This window comes from Podarcis erhardii, assembly GCF_964252035.2.
Source record: "Podarcis erhardii genome assembly, chromosome: 16".
Classification (NCBI taxonomy): domain Eukaryota; kingdom Metazoa; phylum Chordata; class Lepidosauria; order Squamata; family Lacertidae; genus Podarcis; species Podarcis erhardii.
In genome coordinates, this window is record NC_138514.1 from 25,210,485 (window position 1) to 25,233,321 (window position 22,837).

The window sequence follows — 22,837 nt, forward strand, 5'->3', positions numbered from 1 at the left end:
TCCGTCCTCCAGGGACTCACCTGCCCCACCAAGTCCTCCTAGTCCTCCTACGCCAGCAGCTCCTGTAGGGATCAAGAGGGTTGTCTCAGGAGACCCAGGAGGGGCCCTCAAACAGTGCCTAGCCATCGCAAGCAGGCTTACGCAGCACCCATCACTGGTGCTGATGGGAACTGAAACTAGCTTCAGCACCAGCAAGAGTAGCTCAGGGGTGAGGATGGGAGTTGTAGTTCAGCAACAATCAGGGGGCAACAGGCCTCACCCGATGCAAATGGTGCTATCAATTGTAGCATTTACTGTTGTTGACTCACAGTTTGTTGGTTGGTTGGTTGATTGATGATTGATTGATTGCATTTATAGCCCACCTTTTTGTCCAATGAGCTCAAGGCGGCATACATGGTCCCCCCCCATTTAATCCCCACAAATTACCCTATGAGGTACGCTAGGCTGAGAGGCAGTGACAGGCCCAAAGTCACCGAGGGAACTTCATGGTGGTGTGGGAGATTCAAACCCTTGTTTCCCAGGTCCTAACCCGACACTCTGACCACTATACCGCACCAGCTCTCATTGACTGATTATGCATTATTTTGAGATTGCTTTTTAAGACGATGCGATTCCCCCTGGGACGCTTAGGGAGAGGGCATCTCAGCAGGATCAGAAATTAATCAGCCAGACAAACTGAAGAATGCATGCATGAATTCCACAGGGCAGTGCATTATCTCGCCCCATTATTCCTGTTTGTGACCCTTTTCTTGCAAGATAGGGGCTTTGAGAAGGGTGGCTTATTGCGGGAAGGGGCAGAGAAATTCCACACACAAATAAAATCGGGCGGATTTGGTGACACCTGTAACAGAAAGATAAACACAGCAGGTAGTAGCACCCTCTTACCTGGGTAGTAGCCTTGCCCCGGAACTCCAACGCCAGCACCTGGGACCCCTGGAAAGGAAAGGAGAGTTTGATTGGCTCATAGCTGGGGATGAAGGGAAACCCCATTCGTGCCCATCCAAGATAAAAGTATTGAGAGGCCTCCATCTTTCCCCCGCTCCCATCTTCCTGCCACTCAGGAGTATTGCTGGGTATTAAAAGGGCTCAGGGCACAAGTCCAAGGGTGATCTGTCAAGGGTTCTTTAGCCGTGATTCTTGTGTCACTGGGGGGGGGGGGTTGGGGTTGGGCTAGATGGCCTTTGGGGTTCCCTTCCACCTCTACAATTCTGGGATTCTATGAACCAAATTTGCAAGTGTGATCTGCTAGTTTCCTGGATGCATAAAGAGAAACAATTAACGTGGCAAGTATCGTGTTAAGATCTGTGCTCTCTTTTTTGCACAGCCCGCCCCCACCATCTCTGGCCTGTGTCATTTGCTGCTCCAGTCACTGACAGCACTTTGGCTTTCCGGGGTGGAATCCTGCTCTGCCTCTGACCCTCCGTGAGGATTGCGCAACCATGCCCCGAACAGCTCACCCTTTGTTTTCATGTTGCCTTCTTCCCCCCTCTCTCGCCCTCCAGCCCAGCCAATACGCCTTCCTTGCTCCTCCCCTCTTAAATAAACACTTGTGTTTAAGTTCAACATGCTTTGCCCTGGGAGTCGAACAACAGAGCTGACCTTTTCTCAACCGTCTGATTGCGGAAGGGCTCTCTCCGGGCCAAGGAGTTATTGGTGTGGCTGGTGGGAGCTCAAAGATGCTCAGCTGGAAGCAAAACCCTAGGGAGGAGCTGAGATGTCTCCCACATAGAGCTTCGTTCGAGACGGGGCTCAGCCCCAGAACCCGTTTGCAATGCCAGCCCCAGCCTGTGTCAAGCAGGCTCAGAAAGGGACAAGCAGAGCAGTCCAAGGGGATGGAGCAACCCTCCTCCAAGGGGGTTTTTCATTGAGAGAAAATGTAAGAAGCAATCTGATAGAAGTTTATAAAAGCATGCATGTCCTTGTGGATGGAGGAGTGTTAACATATATAAAATTGTACATATGGTTGATTGGAATATTATTCCAATATTATTGGTATACATATTATTGATTATGTATACCCAATGTATCAGCCACCTTGGGGGGGGGGGCGTTTCACTGTTTGTGTTTGGTTGGTGGTAAAAAATAAAAAAATAAAAGCATGCATGTCATGGGGAAAGTGGATAAGGGAAAGATTCCCACCCCCTCTCGTGACACTGGACATCCTCCAAGGAAGCTGGATGTTGGGAGATTCAGGGCAGGTAAAAGAGAAAGCACTTTTCTCGCAGCACATTGTTAAACTGCAGAACTCCCTCCCGCAGGAAGCAGTGATGGCCACCAACTGGGCTTTAAGTAAGTATTGCACAAATTCATGGGGGAAAGGGCCTATAGATGGCTGTTGGCTAGGATGGCTGTGCTCTGCCTCCACAGATAGAGGCAGAGATATTTCTCAATGCCCATTGCGGGAAACTGCAGGAAGGAAGAGTGTGATGGTGCTCAAATGCTGCTTGCGGGTTCCCCGGAAAAGGCGCCCGGTTGGCCACAGTGAGAACAAGATGCTGGACTTGCTGGGACTCTGGCCTGATCCAGCAGGTTCTTCTGAAGTAGGAACAAGAAAGAGGATTGCTCCTGAGCACAAGCAGAGTGCTTTTCTTTCGCTGCAACAAAGGGAGAGGACCTTTTGTCAGCCCAGGGTCTGGGGCTCCAGCTAGGGACCTTGGAGGCAGCAATGCTCCTGAATACCAGTTTTTGGAAGCCACAGGAGGGGACAGGGCTCTTGTGCTCAGGTCCTGCATATGGGTTTCCCATAGGCATCTGATTGGCCACTGTAAGAACAGAATGCTGGACTAGATGGGCCATGGGCTTGATCCAACAGGCTTCTTATATTCGTATTTCTTGAAAGGGCTTTTTAAAAAGCCGGTCTCCCAAGCTGAGTTTGCAGGTCATGGTGGGGGGAGATCTGTGGGGGTCTCCAGGTGTTTGGTGGGTTCCTAGCTCTTACCATCAACCCCGAGGCCAGATGCCAGGAGCTGGCGTCCAGCACATCTGGATCCCCCTCTCCAGATGTTGCCCATCTTTCCTGTAGGTGGACCACATGGCGTGACATTGCTTTGCTTGTATACAGAAAGAAATGCAAACCACACAGTTGCACATCAATCTCTTCCCTCTAAAGCTTTGAACATTCTGTTAACAAGAGAGAAGGCTTTTCCTTTTCCTTTTCTTTTCTTTTTGTTAAAAAGAGAGAGTCAATCTAATGCAGATCTGGCAGTAGTTGTGAAAGAATGGCAACACCCAAACATATCTGTTCTCTGGATAAGTTGTGAAGGGGTAGCAAAGAAAACTGGAATTTTCTGCCCATGTGCTCTTTGCCTCAAGCAGGCATCTCCCCCTTTCCTGCCCCACCCCCAATGACAATGATTTATTATGGGATGGCCACTAGGAAATCTGGAGAGGGCCCTTGCCAAGTAGGGAGAGCAGCAGCAGCTGGCAGAGTGAGGAATTAGACCAACCTCCCCTAGCCTGGGACCCTCTAGATGACTTGGACTACATAATACCCATTCCTACACTTTGGAACTCCCTGCCTCTTGATACCAAGCATGTACCATTTTCTTTTCTTTTTAAATATTTTTATTGGTTTTTACAAGAACAAATCCAAAATAATAAAAAGGGGGGAAAAAACTTTCAGCATATCCATATATGAGATTCTCTGAATCTTGTGGCTTCCCCCCTTTCCCCTGCATAGGTCCTTAAAATACTTTTTCTAAAACTACATATTACATTCTCCACAATTTTTATCTTTCTAAATTATCCATCTCTTTTGTTTCTTTACAAGTTATTTTTAAACTCCAGCTAACATTTGAATTTGTTTACAATGGTCTCCTAAGTAAATGAATTTCCCCCATTCTTTTTTAAAGCCAGTATCTTCTTGATTCCTCAGTCTCCTGGTCAGTTTTGTCATTTCAGCATAGTCCGGCAGTTTGGCTTGCCATTCTTCCCTAGGCAGGACTATTGAACGTTCTTTCCATCTTTGGGCTAGTAGCATCCTTGCAGCCGTTGCCGCATACATAAACAGTCCCGGTACCTTTTTCGGTGCCTCCTAACAACATTTTTGTTTAGACAAGCCCACTCAGATGTTTAGAAAATTGATGTGAATTTTCATCTGCTTCCAGTACTTAATCTGCTATTGTTATTTAAACTTTCAAAAAGTCTTAACTTTTGTTGTTAATTCTGCTTACAGATAAGTTCATCGTTTTATCTTTTTGTAAACCTATTTGAGAGGGTTTTGGGGGGGGTTGCAATCAAGCAGTGTGTAAATCTTAATAGATAAATAGATAGATAGATAAATAAATAAATAGTGTGGTCATGTGATAATTCAGCTGATGGGAACACAGCTCCCTGTTGATGAGGTTGGAGGATGTTTCAGTCCAAAACATCTGGAGGGGCCTCAGATGCATAGAATCATAGAATACAGTTCTATGAGTTGGAGGGGTACCCAAGGGCCATCTAGTCCAACCCCCTGCAATGCAGGAATCGCAGCTCATGAATCCCTGACAGGTGGCCATGTAAACTCTGTTGAAAAACCTCCAATGAAGGAGAGTCCACTACCTCCCAAAGGAGTTTGTTCCATTGTCAAACAAAGGCCAAGTTGGGCTGTGAAGAGGTTTAGTTTTTTAGGGGGTGGAAAAAAGAAGGACTCTCTCTCTCTCTATCTGACACACACACACACACACACCCTCAGCATCCCCCTAATTAGCTAATTAACACTGGCGTCATTCTCTGAAGATTGTTTTCCCTCTCTTCAAACCATGGAAAAGACAGTCAGTCAAAGGACAGGGTCCTCTCAATCTCCCCTCCCCATGAGCCCAAGCACCCCCACTGAACCTGCACCCAAGAGAGATGAGGCAACTGAGCGAAGACTCATGGATGGCTCAAGCAAGCGAGTCAAGCTGTGCATTGGCAGCAAAACCCCAGTCCATCAAAGTCGTGAGCCACAGTGCCGACTCAGAGGAGCGGAGGAGCCATGCCCAATCTTGCACCCACCACCTCCCGCCTTTGAGCTTAGAGCCTATTTTCATAAGCTCCGTAAAAATTACAGAGTGTCTCACAGAATTTCCATAACACTTCCGCCTCCCCCCCAAAAAAGCAGAGTTGCATGCTTTATTGCAGCAATTTCACACAACAACCACAAAAGATAGTCTACAATACTCGGGAGCATGCAAAGAAGGCTTGAGACTGAGGAATAAGCAGTGCCGCCCAGGGAGGTGATGGTGAAGATGATTCAGTTGGAAGGGACCTCCAAGAGTCATCTAGTCCAACCCTCTGCAATGCAGGAATCACAGCTCAGGAAATTAATAATAATAATAATATTTTATTTATACCCTGCCCTCCCCAGCCAGGGCCAGGCTCAGGGCGGCTAACACCAAATATGAATTACAATAAATTATAATAGAAACAACAAACAAACAAACAAACAAACAAACAAACAAACAAACAAACGGTTAATTAAAATACGGCTTAAAATGCAGCTTAAAATGCAGCCTCATTTTAGTAGTAGCCCATAAATCAAGATCATAAAGGGAGGAAATGTCAGATATTCATCCGAGCCAGCTATCCATGCTGGTCCTACATGGGCCAGCAAAAAAAGCCAAGGGAAAATTTATATACCAAATCCCATATAAGGGGTCAGAGTGAATCTAAGCCGAAGGCCAGGCGGAACAGCTCCGTCTTGCAGGCCCTGCAGAAAGATGTCAAATCCCACAGGGCCCTAGCCTCTTGTGACAGAGCATTCCACCACATCGGGGCCTGTGCTGAAAAGGCCCTGTCACTAGTTGAAACCAATCTAACCTCCTTGAGGCTTGGGACCTCCAGAGTGTTGTTATTTATGGACCTTAAGGTCCTCTGCGGGGCATACCAGGAGAGGTGGTCCCGTAGGTACAAGGGTCCTAGGCCAAATCCTGACAGGTGGCCATCCAAGCTCTGCTTCGAAACCTCCAAGGAAGGAGTGTCCACCACCTTCCAATAGGGTCCAGACCAGCTCTTACCGCCAGAAATTCTTCCTGGTGTTTAGTCAGAATCTCTCATTTGAACCCATCTCCTTTTCCTAAGATGCTGGATTAGATGGGCCTTCAGCCTGATCCAGCAGGATCTCCCTAGGTTCTTCAGGAACTCCCTCCAAAAGGAGGCAGCGAGGGCCACCAGTTTGGATGGATTCCAAAGAGGACTGGACATCTATTGAAGCCACAATGTCTATGTCCTCCCTCCACAGTTGGAGGCAGTGATGCTGGGAATCACAAGTGGCGAATCCTGCTTCTGTGTTTCCCAGTGGTGCATCTGGCCAGCTACTGGGAGAACACGAGGCTGCAACTCGACGACCCAGTGGCCTGATCCAGCAGCCTCTTCTCATGTTCAAGGGTAGGCACCAATTAAGCGCTACCGCCTGAACATCTGCTCTGTCCGTGTTGGAGAGAGCAGTGAAAAAACATCTGGAAACCAGCATAAGAAACAGGCCTCCAATCTCTAGATCAGCAAAACTCTCTAGGTTGGTCTCCCCCCCCCCCACTATTCCCACCCCAACACACACCGATGCCTCTTCTAACCGCCTTCCCTCCCCCGTTCTCCGGAGCGGGTCTAGAACTGGTTTAAAGTTTCGGCATTCGAGCTTAATTGGCTGCTGGACAGCGGCCCAAAGTGAAGTCAACACAAGCCAGAATCCCCAAGACATGCAAGCCAGGGTGAACTGGGAAACAGGCAAGAGGCTTCGCCAAAACGGATGGAGGGAAGGAGGGTGGGAAGAGGAGGGTGATGAAATAAACAGAGACCCGAGGAGGAGCGTGGCTGCCGGCGAGGGGGGATGGCGTTGAGGGAGGAGAAAGGAGCAGGAAGAGGCTCAGATGTATCCCCTTCTGCCTTTTTGGTGGGCCAATGTACTGTAGTATCGGACAAGGACTTGGGAAACTAGGGTTCGAATTCTGCCCTACTCAGCTATGAAGGTCTCATTGAGGGCTGGCCACTGCCTCTCAGCCTCACCTACCTCACAGGGTTGTTGTGGGGATTAAATGAGGCAGGGGGACCATGTCCGCCACCTAGAGCTCATTGGAGCAGTGGTCTAGCATGGGGAGGAGAGGATAGAGGCCCTGGGTGCAAAATTATTAGGTGGCACAAAATTTCAAAAGAAAAAATACTGGCACTTCCCAGCTTGCTGCTGTCCTCTTCCATGCTGTGATTCCCACCTCCCTGGATTCAGATAGCGCCTCTTTTAAAAGAAATGAGCCCTTGCACAGACTTGCCCAAAACAAAGAAAGAAACAGGCAAGCGGAAAGTTGTGTTTGCTTTTCTGCCTGCCTCTGATCTTAAGGTTCTACAACTCCCAAACTTGGTCCATTTCAGCCCCATGTGAGATCGCCAAGCCCCACCTAGAAAACTTCCTCTTGGCATCTGTGTTAATGGTCCATGGTTTAGGGGGTGCAATAGTTGCCTTGCTCAGGGCATCGGCAACCTACGCTACACCACTGCCTTGGAGAAAAAAGGTGGTTCATAAACACAATGAATACGTAATAATACTGAAAATATGTCACACTAGATAATCCCAGCCAATGTGGGACCTCTGCCCTGCCCATCAGTTTTTCCTACTCTGTGAGGAACACAGGGAGCAACCTTGTACAGAATCAGACCACTGATCCATCTAGTTTGGTACTGTTGACACTGACTGGCAATGGCTCTTCATAGGAGGAGACAGTCTCAGGTCTACCTGCAGATGCCATTGGGGATGGAACCTGGGACCTTCTGCATTCAGAGCAGATGCTGCACTGCTGAGCGACGGTGCTTTCACTAGAAGTAAAGTAAGACTCTAGTCCTCATGGTTCTAGACAAAGAGCTGGTTTAAACAGGCATTTCCCAAATAGGAGCATAGAGAACTGCCTTTGACAAAGTCAGACCACTGGTCCATATAGCTCAGTTGGTAGAGCATGAGACTTAATCTCAGCGCCAAGGGTTCGAGCCCCATGTTGGGTGAAAGATTCCTGCCTTGCAGGGGGTTGGACTAGATGACCCTTGGGGATCCCTTCCAACTCTACAATTCTGATTCTATTATCTGGATCCGCAGTGTCTACACTGACAGTGTCTCCAGAGTTTCAGACCAGGGTCTCCCAGCTCTACCAGGAGACGCCACTCAGTATTGAACCTGGGACATTCTGCGTGCATAGCAGTGCTCAACCGCCGGGCTGTGGCCATTCCTGAGGAAGATCAGCACAATCACCTGATGCCCAGGAAACAATTAGTTGTGCCGCTTCCGCCTTGCCCAGCAGATGTCGCTGAGGCTTCAATCTGGCCAGGTATGTGGCTGGAGCAATCCTGGCCTTCCCTCGCAGCTGGCTTCGCTAGAGCTCTCTGTGTCTCCTTTGTAAGAAACAAATCAAAACAAAACAAAAACACAATCTTTTGTTTCCTTCCCAAAATTGTCAGTGGCTGTGGGCCAGCTCCCCTCTGCCTTTGACTGTAATCAGAACATGCTTCTCTTTTTCTCTTTCTCTCCCCCCCCCCTCTGTCCCAGAAAATAGGCCTGCCATCAAACACAGCCCATTGGGTCCAGAATTCTGCCCCGGAAAACCTTTGACACCAGGAGCTATTTCTCCAGACCAGAGAAGATGAATCGGCAAAGGGAAGCTTGTCCAGTTCTGGGCACCACAGTTTAAGAAGGAGCCCAGGGGTCATCGAATCTCACCTCCTGCGATGTAGGAATCACAGCGAAAGATAACCTGGCAGGTGGCCATCCAACCTCTGCTTAAAAACCTCCAAGGAAGGAGAGTCCAGCCACTTTCTAAGGTTGTCCACTTGCCTATCGAACATTTCCTACTACCAGAAAATTCTTCCTAGCATTTAGCTGGAATCTGCACAGGCTGCTAGTTTGCTATCAGGGCAAGGTAGCAATGCATTGCAATGGTACAAATACCTGTTGAAAACTTAGGACCGCTTTCCTTGCAGGACCACCTGACTCCGTAATGTGCCCACTCAACTGCTTTGCTCTGCAGAACTGGCCCACTTACAGGTGCCACACAACCTCTGCACTTGTGAGAATCTGTTCTTTTAGCATGGCACCTCCCAAACTTTGGAACTCCCTGCCTTTTGACATCAGGCAGGAGCCTCGGCTGCACTCTCTACGGCACCTGCTCTTAAAGATTTTGCTCAGGCAAGCCTGCCCAGGCATGTACGTATGTACTTCAAATCTCTCTTTAGGCTGCCGTTAATTTTAATCATTTCCCAAATGTTTTCAATTACTGTTTTTTGATGGATGACTTCTCGTAAACCGTTTGGAGCCTTGATCAAGTGGCATATAGATTTTGTTTAACAAATAAAGCTCTGCCAAAGTGTTGCTCTTGAATTTCCAGGGAAAGGGGACGCAAGACAGGCCATCATTCTCTCTCTCTCTCTCTCTCTCTCTCTCTCTCTCTAACCGCAGCTCTGCTGGGCTGTCAGTGAACATGTATAAAATGGAGTTGTTGCAACACACACACACACACACACACACACACACACACACACACACACAGACACTCCTTGTGCAATGTGACTCAGGAATGGGCAGCCATGGAGAGCGATTCCAGGAAGTGAGGCGGCTGCACGCGGAGAGACTTGGCAAGCCAGAATCTGATGCCTCGCAGACGGACAACTCTCCGAGATTTATTTGTATTTATCACTCGGCTTATATCTCGCCGTCTCCTCAGTCTAAATGCATTGGGTTTTGCAACTGCCGAGCAAAAAAAGAGAGGCCTACAATGCCTTTCCCAAGGAGGGCGTGAAAAAGGCTTGGGATCATTAGGAGAGGAATTGAAAATAACATACCCCTCCAACATCTGTCCAGTGAAAATAGAGATGTCCTATTCCATTATTATTATTATTATTATTATTATTATTATTATTATTATTATTCCCCACCTATCTGATTGGGTTGTCCCAGCATACTGTATTTAAAAACATAATAACGCATTATACATTGAACAAAAAGTCCCCATACAGCTGCTTTCCGATGTCTGCTAAAGGTTGTACAGTACAGTTACTTATCTCCTTGGCTCGGGGGTCGCATAACTCCATACCCTCCAACATTTTTCTGATAAAAATAGGGACATCCGAAGGAATGTCCTCAGGAAAAATGAGACATCAAATCAGAAACCGGGAGAGCTTCTGTAAACCCGTGACTGTCCCTGGAAAATAGTGACACTTGGAGGGTCTGGTTTCAAATTGGATGGGGGACTGGGTGCTGACATTCCTGCATTGCTGAGTTGGACTAGATGACCCTAATTCTAAAATCCTATGATTTTTAAGTTGGTGAGCATGGCGGCCTCCTGCAAGAATGAGTTGTGCTTCATAAAGAAGTCTTTTATCTGTCCTGATCATCTCACATCCCACTTCATTGGATATCTGCAAGTTCTTGTGTTAATATGAGAGGGGTAGCAGAGCTTTTCTCTGTCTATTTTCTCCAGGCCATGCATGCCATACTTATGGACTGTTGCAAAGGAAGGCACTCTTCTCATGCTCAGAGGTGCTCAATTTCCCCCAGACGATTAGCATTGGAACGAGGATGCAAACCATAGTCTAATTAAGCCCTGCTCTACCCTCACTCCCTGTTAGCAAACAGAAAAGGACAGTCAAAGGCTGCTTAATTGTATCGCTGATGTTTGTGCCCAGAAAATGAATCAACTTTTGGAAAATGCTCTCTCCCCGCCCCCCCCACCTCCCCATTTTTCCATGGCTTGCTATGAAAAACAAAATGGGGGATTTGGAAAATAGACTTCTTTCCTAAACTCACTAACCCCCCAGGCGGTTTGCTGCAAACATGAGTGTTTTCAGGGATGAGGGGGTGCCATTTTGCAAATCAATGCTCTCCCTGCAAAGGATGTAACCGTTTGCACGCAAAGGGTGGGATGGGACTCAGCAAACCCTCCGAAGAGCTCATTGTTTTGCTGCAATGTTTACGTATTTTCTTTTCATTAAAAATGAAAATAAAACGGGGCGTGTGCCTTTCCCCCCCTCCTCTGCCAGAAATTTTACAGCTGGAGACAGACAAACAATTGTTTACAGTTGGCGATTTAGGAACAAGAGAAAGGCACTCTGCATGAGCCCAGAGTCTTTCTTGCTTGGATTCCACCCCGTCCCTGCTCTCAAGTGGCTCGGCTGTAAACAGTTGCCAAGGTCTAAGCTCCAATGAAACCCATATACTAACATGCAGACTGCAAAGTGCAAAAGGAAACATGGAAGATTCAGGGCAGAGGAAAGGAAGTGCACATATTTTAAACAGCGGAACTCCCTCCCACAGGAGGCAGTGATGGCCCACAACTTAGATGGCTTTAAAAGAAGACTAGACACATTTGTGGAGGAGAGAGCTCTTCATGGCTACTAGCTAGGATGACTCTGTTCCACCTCCGTGGCCGGAGATGGCAATGCTTCCCAAATCCCATTTTCTAGGAGGGGAGAAGGCTCTTGAACTCAGGTCCTGCAGGCTGGTTTCTCACCGGCAGCTGGTTTGGCAGCTTTAAGAGCAGGATGCTGGACTAGATGGGCCACTGGCCTGATCTAACCGACGCTTCTTATGATCTTGCATCAAGTTTCATACATGTTGCGATGTCTCCCAGAGCATTCTGGGAGTCGCTCTTTCGGTTGGGGCATGTGGGAGGGAGGGAACCCTCATTGCTCTCTCCCCTTTGCAGAACATCAGTTCGCAGGGATTTCCTGAGAGGAATGAGTGAGTGAATAGGAAGCCACACTAAGCCTGCCCTGTAGATACAGCCACCAAAAGATCACTGTTGGATTAAAGAGGGTTCATCCCTCCAATTCTACGATTCCAGCATGTCTCACATCTACTAGATAACGATCTGTCTGTCTGTCTGTTCTCTTGAGATATTGGTATCCATAATAGAAGGGAATGTTTGCATCTAAATTTTGATACTGGCAGATGCCTTTTGGAATGAAGATGGTGGATCGAACCTTTCCAAACTGCACAGACTTGAAAACTGCACTGATCTGTTAGGTTTCTTAGCATTCCCGAGCAATGATGGGTGTTTCTCATGAACGTCTCCTATTTATAGGCATCTGTTAGCCAGATGCCACAGTCCTCGACTCAACTCAAGGGGCCTTGTTGACCTCACTGCCCCCCACCCACCCAAAAGACCCAAGAGCTGGCCTCCCTGGCTTTCTCTGTGGCCATTCTGCTTTGACTATCCTGATGGTGCGTCCCTCTACTCCAGGCATCCTCGCCAAGTGCCCCCAGCCCATTTCCCAGAGCTTACGACAGGTCAAAGAGGCGAGGGTTTGGCATGAGAGCTGGTGCTGTGGGCTCAACGCTGCAACCTCCCTTGATCTCCTTGGGGAAAATTGAGGCGCCTGCTGTGTGTGAGAGCAGTCTGCAGACAAACAGCAGGCTGGGGGAGGCTCTCAGACGACCTTTCCTGCTCTTCCGGCAGAGCTGCAGCAAAGCTGTGCACAGCCTCAGTGCCAAGTAGGCTGCGATTGGTGTCCCGTAGCAGCATAAGAAGACCCTCCTGGATCAGGCCAAAGGGGGCCCATCTTGTCCAGTATCCTGTTCTCACAGTGGCTGACCAGATGCCCCAATTGGAAACTTGCAAACAGGACCCCAGCACTAGAGCCCTCTCCCCTCCTGTTGTTTCCAGCAACTGGTATTCAGATGCATCACTGCCTCTGAGTTTGGAGGCAGAGCACAGCTATCATGGTTAATAGCCCCCCTCCTTCATAGATTTCTTGAATGCTCTTTTAAAGCCATCTAGGTTGGTGGCCATCACTGCTTCCTGTGGCAATGAGTTCCATAGCTTAGAGGCATAAAGATCTCAGCTTCTGGGCATAAATATGCTGGGACAGAGAGGAGATCTTGGCCTTTACTCTCAGGAAGATGTCTTGCCTCTTCTAAAATTGGCACTGGGCATCAAAACCCGTCTCCCAATTCAGGCAGGCGGAGAGTCAAAACTCTGCCACCTGAGCTGTTCTCCTCAGTAACGTGCAAAATCCACCTTGACATTTCACTCTGAACAAAACTCAGCGGCAACTGACACAACGTAGATGCCCAGAGATGTCTGTGCCTGCTTTTTCATACAACAGAGGGGAGAAAAACTGACATTCAAAAGAGGTTCTGGGGCTAAAGTTTGCTTTCATGAGCAAAATAACAGCAAACATAAATAAGGACTAAACTTTAGGAAGAACTTTCTGAAAGTAAGAATTGTTTGACAGTAGAAAGGACCAGCTCAGAAGGTGACAGATTCTCCTTCCTTGGAGGTTTTCCAACAGAGTTTGGATGGCCATCTGTCAGGGATTCTTGAGCTGTGTTTCCTGCATTGCAGGGGGTTGGACTAGATGACCCTAAGGGTGACCTTTCAACTCTCTGATTCTATGATCCTTCACCTGCTTCAGTTTGGAGATGGCGCAGATGCCTCATCTCCTGGCCAGCGCAAGATACAAGGCTGGGAGCTGGCATTTCAGACAAGGGTGGGAGCTTTGTCTGTTATATTTCAAACCAACTTGAATATATTTTTAACCTCTGCTATTTTCACAGATATGATTGTCTTGGCATGGAGGTGTCTGCAGACACACACATCCAGCAGCAATTGGAGAGAGCTCCTGGGCGGTGGATGGAGAGAGAGAGAGAGACCTGACTCACACGCAGATGGCCTTCGGAAACTGGACCCAGGAATGGTGATTTTTACGCCGATAATCCGCCCTGCCTCCCTCTGGGAAAGGATTATGGGCCTCCCAGCTCCTTCTTACTCACACACCTTCGAGGCTGGCCAATCAGGACTCGGCTGGATGCCTCCGCTTGGCCTAAGGCCCTGAGATAATGGAGTTCCTCAGGCAATAGGCAACCGGGGATGATAGCAGGCAGCCTGGATGCTTGTGTCTCTGTGTTGTAGCTGGCTGGCTGGCTTGCAAGGGAGCAGGCTAAGCTGATGCCTGCCAGGTGCGGACAAGGAGGGCAAGAGGAGCACATGGGCAGAGGCTACAGAGCGAGAAATGATGCCAGGCACTGCCCCACAGCCCGGCCCCATGCTTTGGCTAACTGGTGCCAAGTTAACAGAGCAGACATAAAAGCTTTAGAGCAGATCCTCCAAGTGTCCTGATTTTCCAGGGGCAGTCCCGGATTTACAGAAGCCACCCCAGTTTCTGTTCTGATCCCGGAATGTCCCGTTTTTCCTTTGGACATTCATTGGAGAAATGTTGGGAAGTATGGAGTATGGGACCCCCCCAAGCCAAGGAGATAAGTATACAGAGCTGTTCCACCAGGCCTTTGGCTGAGGCACAGTCTGACCCTCTCCTTTGGGAATCCTCATAGAACTCTAGCCCAATGGTTGCCATTAATTTGATTCTGAATTGATTTTAGAATGTATTTCTATTAATTGATTGTGATTTTATGTAAACTGTGTTGCTTTTACTGTTGTTAGCTGCTCTGAGCCTGGCTTTGGCTGGGGCAGGCGGGATATAAAGAAATTATTATTATTATTATTATTATTATTATTATTATTATTATTATTATACAACATTTAGAAGACAGCCCTGTACAGTATAGGGATTTTTTATTTTTTAAAAAAGTTTGTCATTTTATTATGTTTTTATATATGTTGGAAGCTGCCCAGAGTGGCTGGGGCAATCCAGTCAGATGGGCGAGGGAAGAAGAAGAAGAAGAAGAAGAAGAAGAAGAAGAAGAGAATAGGACATCCCTATTTTCATTGGAGAAATGTTGGAGAGTATGTCAGAAACCTGCTGGATGACCCATTGGCCCATCTGTTCCAGCATCCTCTTCTCACAGTGGCCCAACAGATGCCTCTTCTGCGAAACCTGCAAGCCGGACCCAAGCATACAAGCCCTCTCCCCTCCTTTGGCAGTTCCCCAAAACTGGTATTCAGTTACTGCCTCCAGCCACAGAGGCAGAGCATAGCCATCCGGGCTAGTATCCATCAATAGCCCTCTGCTCCTCCATGAATTTGTCTAATCCTCTTTTAAAGCCATCCAGGTTGGTAGCCGTCACTGCCTCTTGTGGGTAGAGAAAGGCTTTCTTCCCTCCCTCTCTCTCAGAAAACTAGAAATCATGGACATCCCAGGACGCCAAACGCTGGGAGATTCAGGACAGAAAAAAACAACTCCTTCACGCAGAGCTGAGTTTAACTGCGGAACTCACTGCAGCGATGACCACCAACTTGGGTGGCTTTAAAAAGAGGATTGGACAGATTCATGGGCTATTGATGGCTACTAGGCATGACGGCTGCATGAATGGAAGCTGCAATGCTTATGAATGAAAGTTGGTGGGAATCGCAGGAAGGGAGAGTTGCTCCTGAGCTAGAATCCTGCTTGAGGTTTTCCCATTGGGGCATCTAGTTGGCCACTGTGAGAACAGGATGCTGGACTCGATGGGCCACTGGCCTAATCCACCAGGCTCTTCTTAGGCTCTTAAGTCATGTTTTTAATCGAGAAAGTTGGCTGCTATTTCAACCAATCTGATCCCCACACGGGTCTGTGTTTATCTCCTGTCTGGGAACGTATGTTCAGCTGAAGGTGTGGCCTGGGGTGTCTCAAAAGGGAGAGGGGGGGACATTTTCTGGCAAGATAATCAGATTCTATCCCTACACACACACACACACAACCCATCATGTTCCAAAGATGGAGAGCAATGTTTGCATTTGCCGTGATCTCAGACTGAGAATGTTTTCTTGTCACAGGGAAATTAAGGGATCATTTTCTCATTTTCCTCCCAGATTTGTTTCGGGGGTATAAAATTGAGAGGAAGCGAGAAAGGTTGCTCTCTTGGTGGGTGTTAACATTTGGGGGTGGGGGGGCAAGGGATACATTTGTCGACTCTGGAGGTCATTTCCCACCCACCCCAATCCAAAGCATTGCCAAGGACTTCTGATGGCGCCTCATGCAAATTCCCGCCAGAGGGAAAAGTCTGGAGAGACGTTGAGAAGACCCCCAACAAGCTGCCCTTCTGAAACATCCAGATTTTGTGGGGTGGGCGTGCAAATGGGAATTGGGATTCTGGTGGATCTCCCAGACACAGATGACAAAAGCATAGGTCGAATGGTCTACCCCACAAAACTACCCATAGAATCAGCTCCTAACCAGATGTCTCATTGGGAAGTACATTAAGCAGGATTTGAGCACAAGAGCCCTCTCCCCTCCTGTGGTTTCCAGGAACTGGTATTCAGAACTGGTATTCCCTCGAACCACGGGTGCAGGGCATAGGCATCATGGCCAATAGCCACTGATAGCCTTATTATTGTCCAATCTTCTTTTAAAGCCATCAAAGTTGGCAACCATCAGGGAGAGCTCCACAGTTGGACTCTGCACTCCATGAAGGACTTTCTTTTGCTTGTTCCAGATCTTCAAACCTCAGCGTCCCTGGATGTCCACCAGTTCTAGTGTTAGGAGAGATGGAGAAAAACTTTCCTCTATTCACTTTCTCCATGCCAGGCGTCATTTTCTATCGAGTTGCCTCCTCCTCGCCATTTCTCTCAACTAAAGAGTCCCAAACGCTGCTACCTTTCTTCACAAAAAAGCTTCCTTTCCTCCACCCACGTCCCCAAGGCCAAAGCTCAGATTGGGGAAGAGAGGTCAGGAGTTGAGAGTGCCACCAAGTGCTGGCATCTCGTGCCCAGCTGCCTCAGCCTCCCTCCCTCCCCTCTGTGTCCCGCACAACGACAGCCAAGCTAATCGCCTTAGTGCTGAGACACGCCAGGCTCAGGAGGCCCAAGACTGCCGTGGCAGAGATGAATATCATAGAATTTTAGAGCTGGGAGGAACCGCAAGGGTCGTCTTCTCCAACCCCCTGCATTATGACTTGGACAAATCAGGTCTGCATCTGCAGTCGAGCAAGTGCAGCCAAATTTCTGGCCCAAATAATAGTTTCTTTCTGAGACTAGAATCAGCTTTGTCAACTCAGTACCCTCCAGATGTTGCTGGACCACAACTCCCATCAGCCACCCCGGTCAGTGCAGCTGTGGTTTTTCATCACTGGTTCTTAAAGGTAAAGGTAAAGGGACCCCTGACCATTAGGTCCAGTCATGACCGACTCTGGGGTTGTGACACTCATCTTGCTTTATTGGCAGAGGGAGCCAGCGTACAGCTTTCAGGTCATGTGGCCAGCAGGACTAAGCCGCTTCTGGCAAACCAGAGCAGCGCACGGAAATGCCGTTTACCTTCCCACCAGAGCAGTACCTATTTATCTATTTGCACTCCTGATGTGCTTTCGAACTGCTAGGAGCAGGGACCAAGCAACGGGAGCTCACTCCATTGTGGGGATTCAAACCGCTGTCCTTCTGATTGGTAAGTCCTAGGCTCTGTGGTTTAACCCACAGTGCCACCCATGTCCCGTCACTGGTTCTTAGAGGTAGACTAATTTGATATATGGAGGCTCCACTTACAAGAACGCTGGGAGCTGCCTTCTATTATACCCTGTCCAGCCACCTCAGTATTTTGACTGGAAGCAGCTCACCAGAGTTTCTGGCAGAGAATTTCTCCCAGCCCTCTCTGGAAATGCCAGGAATCAAACCTGGGAACATTTGCATGCTCTGCCACTGAGCTATGACTAGGGATGGGTAGAGAAGTACAGCTCAGTTTGCATTTAAAAGCAAGCCTCCCTAATTTGCACTTTGCACAAAGCAACATGCAAACTGAAACAGAGAACCCATCCTTCAAAATCTGAACATCTCCAGATTTTGCAATGCAGTTCTCCAGCCAAGTTATGTGTACAAAAATCCATTCTCTGGGGTAGAGTGTGGCTAAAGAGCATCTAATAGTCAAATAATAAAATAAAATACATCCAAGCATTATGGAAGGGGAAATTGCTTTGCACTAAAAAGCTGACAAATTTTCTTATGGACTAATTTGTAAACTGATAGGAAAACGTGGGAAACTGAAGACTGGAAAAATGATAAATTGGTAGGAACTGAAATTGGCAGATCCAAACCCCCCAGCCCAGCATCGTGGGTGTCAGACTAGCATCAGTGAAAACTGGGTTCAAATCCCCACTGAGTCATGAAGCACAGTGTCCGGCTTCAGGCCAGTCTTCATCTTTAAGCATAATGCACCCACCTCGCAGGGCTGTTTTGATGCTCAAGTGACTGAGAAGGCTTTCTACACTGTCATGAGGTCCTTGGGGAAAAGGCAAGAAAAAATGTGTAATAGTGTCATTCATCTGTAGAGTTGGAAGGAACTCCTGGGGTCATCTAGTCCAACCCCCTGCAAGGCAGGAATCACAGTTAAACAATCCCTGACAGATGGTCCATCCAACCTCTGCTTAAAAACCTCCAAGGGAGGTGAGCCCACCACCTTCTGTCCACCACCGTCAAACAGCTCTTACCGCCGTAAAGGTCTTCCTAATGTCAGAATCGCCTTTATTGCAATTTGAATCCATTGGTTCGGGCCCTGCCTTCTGGAGCAGCAGAAAACAAGCTTGCCCCATCTTTCTTCAGGTATCTGAAGATGGCTTTCATATCACGTCTCAATCTCCTTTATTCCAGGCTAAACTCATGCCCAGCTCTCTCAACCGTTCATCATAAGACCCAGTTTCCAAAACCTTGATCATCTTGGTCACCTCCTCTGCACACCTTCCATCTTGAAAATACCCTTCTTAAACAGGGGTGCTCACAGCCGGACACAGGACTCTAGGTGGTGTCCAACCAAGGCAGATTAGACTAACCCTGTTACTTCCCTTGATCTGGACAGTTGACTTCTGCTGAATTGCATTGACCTTTTTTTTTTCTGCATCACACTGTTGACTTGCAGAATACAGTGGGCCTATTGCTATGAACTGGGTGCCTTGATGCCAATTGCTGCATTAATTCCCAAGCCTTCCTCTGCTCCCGCTACTCACGAGGGAGGGGAGAGGCAGCTTAAGAAACTGACTTAACGGCTTAAGCAAGGCCTTGCCATGTCCCGAACAGCTTAAGAAAACACATGAAGGGCATGCAAGCTAGGAAGGAAAAGAACGAGAAAAGCACAATATCTTTATGGGATCAGGGAGGCGAGACTTTCCTTTCCCCCGCATGCAAGTCTCAGATCCCAATCCTTTTTTTGGTTACAGAAGGAGGATAGAAAGCCTAGTAAGGGTCGTTATCTTATCTTGCAGGCCTCTTCTTAACAAAGGTTTCATGAGGACACCATAAGAAATAACATTGGGCCCATGATACATCGGGAAGGAAAACATTGGGGCTGCTAATTTGCCCCAGCTCTAACAAGCAGCTGCTCAGTTTCCGGCCACCTCCAAAGCCTTGCAAGTCCCATTTGGTGCCAGCTCCAAAAATCTGTGAAGTTTTCGTTGATGGAGCAACCTTTTTCTCCCTCCCTTCCTGGCCCATTGAGTCCAGCCTCCTCATTTTGCCTCCAGAGGCCCCATAGGAACCATGGAAGAAGAACCTGCTGATGACAACCAAGCCCTGTTGTTTTGGCTCCTGTGATTTTGTTCTCAGAGGTAGACTTCCTCTGTAGATGGAGGCCCCACTGATAAGAACAAAGTGAAATGCCTTGTGCCACTCTGTAGAGCCAGTTGAGCTTGTTGGTTCATCTAGCTCAGCTACCGACACTGACTGGGATCTCCAAGGGATCTCCAAGGGTCGTCTAGTCCAACCCCTTGCAATGCAGGAATCACAGCTCAATAAGAATCCCTGACAGGTGGCCACCCAACCTCTCTTTTAAAACCTCCAGTGATAGAGAGCCTACCACGTCCCAAAGGAGTTCATTTCGCTGTTGAACAGCTCTTACTGTGAGGAAGTTCCTAAATAATAATAATAATAATAATAATAATAATAATAATAATAATAATAATTTATTTGTACCCTTGTACCCATCTGGGCGGGTTTCTCCAGCCACTTCGACCACTTACAACATAATATTAAAAACATGATAAGACATCAAATATTAAAAACTTCCCTATACAGGGCTGCCCTTCAGATGTCTTCTAAAAGTCAGGTGGTTGTTTATTTCCTTGACATCTGGTGGGAGGGCGTTCCACAAGGCGGGTGCCACTACTGAGAAGGCCCTCTGCCTGGTTCCCTGTAACCTCACTTCTTGCAATGGGGGAACTGCCAGAAGACTCTCGGAGCTGGACCTCAGTGTCCGGGCTGAACAATGGGGGTGGAGACGCCCCTTCAGATATACATCAGATTCTAATGTTTAATCAGAATTTCCTTTCTTGACAATGGGATCCATTGGTTTGGATCCTCCCCTCTAGAGCAGTGCAAAACAAGATGGCTCCTTCTTCCATGTGACAGCCCTTCAGATATCTGAAGATGGTTATCCTACCGGCTTTCAGTCTTCTCTTCTGCAGGCTAAACACCCCTAACTCCCTCAAGCCTTCCCAGTTAGGAGAAATCTGTCCTAAAATGAATTTTCATGAGGACTTTTTTATTATCACTAAAATTTGCAAACTGATGTCGAAATGTGGGGAACTGAAATTCAGATTGCTGGGGGTTGGAGAAGAGGGCTCTTTGAGTCCCATCCAACTGCATAATTCTATAATTCTGATTTGAAAAAACGAGAAACATTTGCCCCTCCCTCCCAGCCATTACCATTTCTCTGCCTCCCTCCCTCTGTTTCCCAAGGCAGCCGGACACACATATTTCTAGCCTCTTGGCGGGAGGGAAAAACAAGGTGGGAGAAAGCCAAGGGGAGGGCGGGAGGAGGAGGGGTTAAGCAACCTTCCCTTCCCCTTCCGCCTCCTATCCTCCTAGCTCAGGCTTCCTCAACCTCAGCCCTCCAGATGTTTTTGGCCTACAACTCCCATGATCCCTAGCTAGCAGGACCAGTAGTCAGAGATGATGGGAATTGTAGTCTCAAAACATCTGGAGGGCTGAGTTTGAGGAAGCCTGTGACCTAGCTACTGCTTTGCAGAGGCCCATCAGCCTGCAATCCTGCAAGCAGGGCTGCTGTATCTTTAAGTTTTTGCACAGTGTCTGCAACAGTGCTTTTTAATATATACAGTCCTGTCCAGCGGAGTGCATAGTTCCTAGACGTAGGCCCAGGCTCTTACTGAACTCTAAAGATTGCTTTGGAACAGAACCCAAGCCCTGATTCCTCAAAATTGTTGACCGGTTTAAAGGATCTGAAGGCCTGCCAAACTCAAAAAATGCACCGTCCTGTTTTCCTTAAGCAATTTCCCTGCAATTCTCTGAATGCTTCAATGTGGGAGGAAGGCCACTTGGACCAAGCGGGAGCTACCTCCCAGTAAACACGCCAAAGATCAGCCGACGGGAGGCCACTTCTCCTGGGACAAGCATGGCCTCATATGTGCCCTATTTTGCAGCGAACGGCCCTCCAATTTGAAAAACTGGCTTGGCGTTTCCCAGACTTTTTGGGGTCACCTCCCCCCGCCAATATTATCATTATGGTCACTTGTTAATCTACACCAAACCTTTTTCCCCTGAAAGAGAAAATAAACTCATCTCCGTTGACCACCACCAAACAAACACTACAAAAAAACATTTTTCAGAATAGTGGTTTGCCTGACCCACTAAGCAAGCCAAGAGCCCAATAAAATTCAAAGCACCAACAATTAATTGCACATTCATTCAAAAGCCATTTAAAAGTATTTTGATCAATGCAACAAAAACTGATGGAATCACAGCATTGCAAGGTTGGAAGGACTCCCAAGAATCCAACCCTTGGCAATGCAGGAACCACAAAAATCTCAGCTTTTCAAAGGCTGTGGTCATTTCCACCTCCAGTGCCCCCCTGCCACACCCTTGCATCTCAGAGCCGCCGCCCCCACCAGGTAATCTGACCACCTGCCAGGGAGTGCTATCCACTTTGAGGACCATTGAACCAGCTGGTCCAAGTCCCGTACAGTGCTCACGAACTCTCCAAAGGGGGATCTGGGAGGCTTGAAATGAGCCGTCCACAGTCATCAGCACCTGGGCAGCTGGTTAAGCTTGCAGGCTCAGCGAACTTGGCCACTGGGGTGAGATTATTGCATTTCTTCTGAAACTATAGTCATTGTCCCTAAATTTTTATCAATGCATAACAATCAGCAGGTGCACATTTTATGCAAATCTGGATCCTTTCTGGTGGGGGTGGGTGGGTGTATTTGCAAGTTATTATCTTTTAAATTTATTTGGACTCTCTGCCTTTCTCCAGAGCTGGGATTTGAGGCAGCGTCCAACCTATCAAATGCAAAGTAACGAAAGCAAACTAGCGGAAAGCAATAATCAAAAGACATCAGAGCACTTTTAGAGGCAGCGATTAAAGCACAAGAGCGTTCTCCCCTCCTGTGTTTTCCAGGAATTGTTACTCAAAAGCATTGCTGCCTCCAACTGTGGAGGCAGAGAAGAGCCATCATGCTTAGTAGCCACCTATAGCTTGTGAATTTCTCCATTCCAAAGCCATCCATATTGGTGGCCAGTCACTGCCTCCAGGGGGAGAGAGCTCCACAATTTAATTCATTGGCGCTCACTTCGGAACACGGCGGGTGGGTGTGAAAAGGCCTTGAGGATCCTTAACGTATAGGAAAATGTGGCTTTTTCCAGGTTTCGAATGGGTGTCTGTGTGAGAGGGGAAAGTTAAATCCAATTTATCCATTGCCTAAAGCAACACAGAGTAGGAATTACAGACATAAACTGACCTTCTGACCACAGAAGAGAATACTAGCTTGTGTTAAAAACAAAAAACGGCCCATTTTTTTCATTACCAAAAGAATTTACTAGCCACTGTTAGGGATCTCTAAGCACTCTAGCACCTCATAAAGAAAAACCACCCTCTTGATCATTTGCAAGCTGTGGTCAACCAGCAGGCAATCTCAGCTCACCCCTGGCGACTAGGAAAAGAGCTATTGGGGAGCCCGCTTCCCCTTCTGTGGCTATTTCCCTTCCAGGAATGAAAGAAGGGGAAATCAGAGCTCTGCCAACTCTCATGAGATCTTTTG

At 47.8% G+C, this 22,837-nt stretch overlaps 1 protein-coding gene across 8 annotated transcripts in view; it reads right to left on the reverse strand.

The window, feature by feature from the left end:
- Window positions 1-22,837, reverse strand: part of ELN (elastin) — a 59,560-nt gene that overhangs the window by 32,709 nt on the left and 4,014 nt on the right. For 6 of the 8 annotated variants that reach the window (XM_081843774.1, XM_081843772.1, XM_081843777.1 and 3 more), the window contains exons 2-3: window positions 886-933; window positions 21-62 (exon numbers count right to left, since the gene is read on the reverse strand). In XM_081843774.1, coding sequence (XP_081699900.1) covers window positions 21-62; window positions 886-933 — 90 coding nt within the window. The remainder of the gene's footprint in view (window positions 1-20; window positions 63-885; window positions 934-22,837) is intronic. The other 2 variants (XM_081843776.1, XM_081843778.1) reach the window with 1 other exon arrangement.